At 33.4% G+C, this 6,954-nt stretch overlaps 2 protein-coding genes across 2 annotated transcripts; one reads left to right on the top strand and one right to left on the bottom strand.

Moving 5' to 3' along the window:
• The first annotated feature begins 741 nt into the window (after nucleotides 1-741).
• LOC139862109 (deSI-like protein At4g17486) lies at nucleotides 742-3,484 on the top strand. The gene is made up of 4 exons (XM_071850659.1): nucleotides 742-1,119; nucleotides 1,761-2,022; nucleotides 2,768-2,835; nucleotides 3,197-3,484. The coding sequence occupies exons 1-4, from the start codon at nucleotides 985-987 to the stop codon at nucleotides 3,482-3,484; spliced, it is 753 nt and encodes a 250-aa protein (XP_071706760.1). The 5' UTR covers nucleotides 742-984.
• An 812-nt stretch (nucleotides 3,485-4,296) lies between these two features.
• On the bottom strand, nucleotides 4,297-5,971 carry LOC139862195 (uncharacterized). Its single transcript, XM_071850753.1, has 2 exons — nucleotides 5,897-5,971; nucleotides 4,297-5,426 (listed from the first exon to the last, which is right to left on the bottom strand). The coding sequence occupies exon 2, from the start codon at nucleotides 4,999-5,001 to the stop codon at nucleotides 4,393-4,395; it is 609 nt and encodes a 202-aa protein (XP_071706854.1). The 5' UTR covers nucleotides 5,002-5,426; nucleotides 5,897-5,971; the 3' UTR covers nucleotides 4,297-4,392.
• Nucleotides 5,972-6,954: the final 983 nt, after the last annotated feature.

Below are 6,954 nucleotides of genomic sequence, written 5' to 3'. Positions count from 1 at the left end.
AAACATACAGAACATCCAAAATAAATTCAAACCCTAATGTTCATGAAAATCAATATATATAACTTGATAATTGGTTGTAAATTGCACAGACCGTAGTTAAGGGAATCGTAGATTTACCCTAATTGTACATGGATGAAGGCTTCGACTTGCCTTTTATTTTAGATCATGCACGACCCAAATTTACTCTGATTGTACCTGCTCGAACCCGTTTTTTTTATTTGTGTGGAACCCTAAATTCATTTTTCAATCGTGAATGAGCTCTTGATCATGGATTGCAAACTAAGAACCCTAATTTGTTTTTGAAATGTGAAGGAGCGTATTGTTTTTGGTTAGATTCAACAATTGAATGAAATCTAGTAAGTAATCCCCTATTTTTTCATTAGGTGTGGAGCGTTTTTTAGAGGGTATTTTAGACAATAAACAATAGAATTTTAGGAGAGAGACAAATGTTGAGTGATCAAATAATCTAATAGTCATTATTGAAAGATGCTATTTAATCTAATGGTCCATTTTTCTTCATTTAAAATTTTTTGAATATTGATTAGCAAAAAGTTACTTTCTTATTATATATAATATAAATATAAATATAAATAATATACATATAGATATAGATATAGATTGAATTGAATTGAATTGAATCTTTTCTTTTTTATTTTTAAATTAAATAAAAGGGAAAATGTAAAAGTAAAAGATAAATAATTAAACTCGTACTTGAAATTTAAAAAACCTAAAGAAACGGGAGTAAATCGTTTCACTTCTACTCATAATAATTGAACCACGTTGTCCTTGTGACGTGCAACAGCGATAAAGTTACCCTCGATTGAAGCTACTAGTCGCCATGATTATGAAATTCCTATCCATAATCGGTATATAATAATTTGATCTGAATTTGTTCAATTTGTCACGGAGCTATTTGATTTGAAATTGAAATTAAAAAAAAAAAAAAAAAATAGTTAAGGTCTGTAAAAATCAAGTTCAGCGGACATGGCGGAAGTTATGCTCCATATATATGACGTAACAAATAGCAGCTCCGATAAAACTAACAACACCATCGTTCAGATCAACCGGATTTTCAAAGACGGCATCGCTCTCGGCGGCATTTTCCACAGCGCCGTTCAGGTCAAATACTTATACATATATATATTCTTATATATCTATATATCTATTTCTGAGTTAGTTCATTACACTTCTTACTTGTGTTTGAGCTCTAATTAGATCCTAAAACACACACACACGCACTATATTTATATCTCAATAATCAATTTTATTTTTAAGACGATGTAGGGTTTCTATATCTACTAATCTAGTTGTTGATATGTGAAGTCCACCTAATTGTAGAGTTCATTTATTATAAACCTGTTATGTGTGTAATAATTTGGAAATTGTTGATTACTATGGATCTCAATGCAGCTGCATGGAGTAATGCTAAATATAAGGAATTTAATGATTATTATGCATCGATTTTGATTGATAAATATGCTATCTCTGTAGTCTAACATTTAGAATCGGGTGGTTGATTGCTACTAGACAACCGATGTTTGTAAGAACAGATTTCTGATAATAATTAGGAGAGTTTGTGCGAGTGACAACATTTTGCCCGGGGAATAATAGATATCAATCCTTATAGTTGCGCTCCTTGGGAAAAAAAGTGTAGTAAACATTTTGTAGACGGGATACGATTGTAGTTTGGTGCAAGTTTTCTTAATTGAGGTTACGTTTTCTATTGGGTACTTTGTTATATATTTTGTTTGAATTGACAGATTTATGGAGAGGACGAATGGTCATTTGGGTTCTGCGAGCAAGGAACTGGAGTTTTCTGTTGTCCTGCCAAAAAGAATCCAATGTACACATATCGTGAATGCATTGTGCTTGGGAAGACAAACTTATCTAAATCTATGGTGAACCAAATCCTCAGGGAACTTAGCAGAGAGTGGCCTGGAAACAGTTATGATTTGCTTTCGAAAAACTGCAATCACTTTTGCAACGAGTTATGTGAACTTCTTGGTGTATCTAAACTTCCAGGTTGGTTTAATGTTTGCTATCAAATATATCCATCTCCATCGTGAGCCATAACTTTTCTATCATAATACTTATTTCTGTTATTTTTTCTTGAATTCGATGTGCATTCCTTGAGATGATTAAGCTTTAAGTATGCTCCACAATATACTATTTTTGTGCCGGTATAATATTTAGGTATATTTGACAGACCCCGTTTTGTTGTTCAATCAAAAGAAATTAACATTTATAAGTGCGGAAATGAAGAACACAAACTATTTATCCAAGTTATATGTATATATCGATTAAATAAGTACAAACTTAGATAAAGTGAGGGAGAAGACGATCTCAAAGTTATGAGATGGGTTCTTGCACTAGGCAAAGACAACTAATCTCACCCCAAGAACTCTTTATTTATACAGTCTTAAGGATAAGTATTAGTAAACAAAACGCCCTCAATAAATGTAAATCCCAACAATTAAGGGATTTATACTTGACTACCGATTTATTTAATCAATTCCAAATATGTATGGAATATTTTCCCAACAATATTCTCTCTTATTTTGGGAAACGAACCACTTAATTAAGGTTGATTTTCATTATAGGAAATCTGGCTGAATTTGTAGTGCTTTTCAATATGTACGGTTTTGTATTGGTTTCGAGTTATAAATAGACCATGTCAGATTGTTGCATATATTAGTTTAACAATTTGGAACTGAGAAAATTGGGAGTTGGGCATTTATGTAAACCTCACGAACTACTATTTTTACAGGTTGGGTGAACAGGTTTGCTAATGCCGGTGACACAGCTGTGGAAATAGCAGAAAACGCAGCTATTCGGGTGAGCATCAGTTCTCTAATGTGTTTATTGTGTTTCTATATTCTATGGTATCAGCAATAGTCTCATTTGTTATCTTGGCAATTAATAGTTTCATCATTTGTTATGAATCTTTTAAACTTGTGAACATGTAAAAGATACTATGAATTACAGAATCAAAATAGTTCTATATAATTTTTGAAGATTTCTAAGCTCTTTGAATTCTTTCATTATAGGTCTGAAATTTTCATTACAAATTTGACATGTTATCGGTTAAACTAATGCCTAAATTGACCAAAAATTTCACCTTATTTGGCTGCAAATGTCCCCATGTAGCGTCTAAAAATTCTGACCTAATCCAAATTTGTTTTTCAAATGAATGTAGTTCAGACAAGCTAAAGCAGAGATTGTGACAGCAAGCAAAGTTGCATATCGATTTCTTGCTGGCATTGCATCCAACAATACTAACCCCGGGTCTCCAGATTCCTCCCCCGGTGGTGCAAATAGGAACAGCCCTAAATTTCAGAAACCTGCTTGGTTCAAAAATCTTGTGGATGCAGGAGCAAAACCATCATCTAGTACTACACTTGATAACGGAGACGGGCAAGTTCAGAAACCTCAACAGCAAAGACAAGAGCCTGAAGCAGCATTACTACGAACGCGTGAGATGTAAAACGTTTGGTACCCGCTTGTTTGTTTGTGTACTAGTTAATAGACGTCCATTTTTGGGTTTATGCAAGGATTGGTAACTTTTTTATTTTTAATTTTTGAAAAGCTGTGGATTTTATTAGAAATAACACCAAGACTAAAAAGCCGTTACGACCGAAAACACTTGTTCACAGGGTGCGAACAAGCAAGCACCTGGATTGGTAACTGATTTTCCATTCATGCACAAAAGGTCATTTAGAGCGGTTGGTTTTCTTTAAACAATTTTCCATTCATGCACAATAAGTTCGTTTGGACCAGTTCGCCATTTATCAAATATGTATACACTGGTTATATTACCTTTTTTTAATATATAGAAAGAAAATGAAATTTCAGTCTGAGATAGACTGTTCAAATGTATATCAGTTTACGTCACGAATAAGTTACACATGAATGGTTTAAGAATTTTAAGGACTATACATCGCCGCTTTTGCATATGAAATTTGTATAATACAAGTTAACTTCAAAGAAACTGATCCCAGGTTGCATTAGTTTACATTGTCTCGTTTTCATTACCGTAACTAGATCAGGTCCATCCTGAAAACGAAGAACATGAACAACGGGTATGGACGACATTATGTTGAGAAATACAAGAACATATAACAACAACAACAAAACAAAAAAAAAAAAAAAAAAAATAAAAATAAAAATTAAATTAGACATCAAAGCAACTACATTATCATATAAGTTCACAAGTTATTCAGTAATATTGATAACATCAGCACTCTAGTAACAGCATTTGACTTCACTAGTAAACGATGTTTTCAAGAAGAAACCAGATCAAAAGAACACAAAATGCACCATATAATAATCTCTGTAAATAGACACAAAACAACCCACAATCACATCAAACATAAGACTTGAACAAGCATTCATTTACCCTCTCATCATTCTGTTGAAAACAAAGGCATTGACACCATCATCTGCAATTTGGAGAGAAGATATAGCATGTGATACATCTACCGATTCCCATTCTCTTCCCACAACATACGGTGCCTGAACATGATTCAATAAATACCCGTCATCACTCAACCCGTATCCATTCCATTCGTGTCTGGTTCTTCCTCCAAAACCTTCCGAAACCCAACCCATATTACCATTCGGGCTCCCAACGAGATGAGAGTGTGGAACGACTCTAGCTGTCGTTCTAGCATGACTGTCACCAACAAACACATCAATGTTACGGGAACAATATCCCCATGGATGCCTATGTTCTTCCTTCTGCATAAACATGTCTTGTTCTTCACCAAGTACTTGCAAAGCAACAGCCTCAGCTATGGCAGCACACTCTTGATCAAGCCTCTGTTGCTCTTCTTTCTTCTTCTGGTTCTTCTTTTCAAGCTCAGATATAATGGCGGCTGAAGCTGCAAGGGCTTTCTCTAAACGTCTCTTTTTCTTTTCCGCTTGTTTGATACGATCCAGTTCGTCCTTCACTTGCTTCTTCTTAGCTTTTCTAACAACGGATGGTGCTTTACCGCACTCCATATCTTAAAATTCTATGTAAGAACTAAAACTTTTTAACACTTTCTTAATTAATCAAATCTAGAACTCCTTTCTTTAATGAAAAAGTATAAATTGTCACTATAACTGGATTTAATTCCCTTCTTTCTATTGCTATCTATTACTATAAAACTGAAAAACTAAACAAATGAAAGGGTCACTATTTTTCCCTGCTGCTACACCCACTCGGGTCTGAACGAATACCTCATTTTACGTACAATACATTCCCACACAGAAAGAACGGGAGAAAGCGTAAGGGAAGATCGAGCACACATTAAACCAGCGCTGCGCATCATTCTTTTTCTTCTCCACAACCGTCTTTGTTTCACACAATAAATTAATTGGGAACTCAAATAACAAGATATAAATTTTATTCAAACTCACATAGTCTGATAGTCACATGAGCAAACCTACATGAAACAAAAACCAAATCAACAACTTTATTAAGATCAGTGATTATTTGATCAAATAATTTATCAAATTAACAATTGTTGATTTAGTCAAACTAACAACTTTCTATATGCACTAATTTGACTTTGGTACCTTTAATAATTAAGATCTGAAAATTAGCCAGCAGATATATTAATCGATTGAAAAGAAAATAAGGTTATTCACTAACAGAATTCAGATCATGATTTACCATATTCAAATCAAACACAACGAATCAAATCAAAGATCCGTGAAATCAAAGCAAGTACGTAATCAATCATTAAAGTAAGAAAGAAAAACCCTAATTAACTAATTATAATTGTAATAAAATCATATACGCAATTGTAAAAAAACAGTAAACTACAATACTAAACTTTTTCGATATGATACAATTAACAGGACAGTCAAGCATAATTGAATTGAATTGAATTGATAAATAATGAAACCAAACCTTGAGATGAGAGATTGAATTGGGAGGTTTTGATTATTGAAATTGAAAACTGGATCTAAAGATGAAAAGAAAGCAAAAAGAAGGAAGGAAGAAAGGAAGAGTGTGGGTAGATATGTAAGCGATATATACATACACGATCACATGATCGGTAAATTGAAGTGAAGGGTAATTTGGACAATTCCAGGTGACGTTGATTAGAAAGCAAACAAGCATTATACGGAGTATTTTATTTATTTATTTATTTTTTTTTTTCGTTATGCATTATCTATCTTTCCCAATATTTTCCTTATTTTTTTTTTCATTTCTTCAAACAAAATTTACAAATCGATCATAGCTATAACGACGGGTCTCGAGTTTCTTACAAGAGATCTTAGCTTCAAATCATGTTTAAGATGAATATTTAGTGATAATCAGAAATGGATTAGAAATAGCGAGAGAGTATCCTGCTGGGTTGCGTACATCAGTGTATAAAGTCATTACTCTCTCTTTCGGGTAGCTTGAACAGAGAAAAACTTCTAATTTTAAAGCTAAACCGTCACAAGATAGCCCAGTGATTGGGACCATGAGTTCCTTGTAAGAAGTTTCAGGTTCTAATCCTGTCAATGGCGAATATTTAATGGTGGTCAGGGAAAAGTTGAAAACAGTCAGGGAATAATCCTGCTACGCTGTGGAGTATGAGGTCGGATTATTCGCCATACCGGGTAGCCTGAACTTTCAAGGACGAATATTTAGTGGTGGTCAGGGAAGAGTTGAAAATACCTAGGAAATAATTCTGTTGAGTTGCGTATATCAGAGTATGAGGTAGGATTATTCGCTCTACCGAGTAGCATGAACAAGAAAATCCTTCTACCTTAAATCATAGCTATAACGACTGTGAAAATTAATACAATATATGCTTAATTGTATGTAGATCAAAATTAACTACCAACTTCATAAAAGATGACCACCACCCACTAACAAATTCTATCACTCTTATCTATTCTATTCTAATATTTGTCTAAAACAATGATGTGATATATATGATTTTTCCTTTGTAAAAAAAAATCATAAAGAAAAAA

The sequence above is a fragment of the Rutidosis leptorrhynchoides genome, chromosome 8, assembly GCF_046630445.1.
Source record: "Rutidosis leptorrhynchoides isolate AG116_Rl617_1_P2 chromosome 8, CSIRO_AGI_Rlap_v1, whole genome shotgun sequence".
Classification (NCBI taxonomy): Eukaryota; Viridiplantae; Streptophyta; class Magnoliopsida; order Asterales; family Asteraceae; genus Rutidosis; species Rutidosis leptorrhynchoides.
This window is presented reverse-complemented; position numbering and strand designations above follow the sequence as displayed.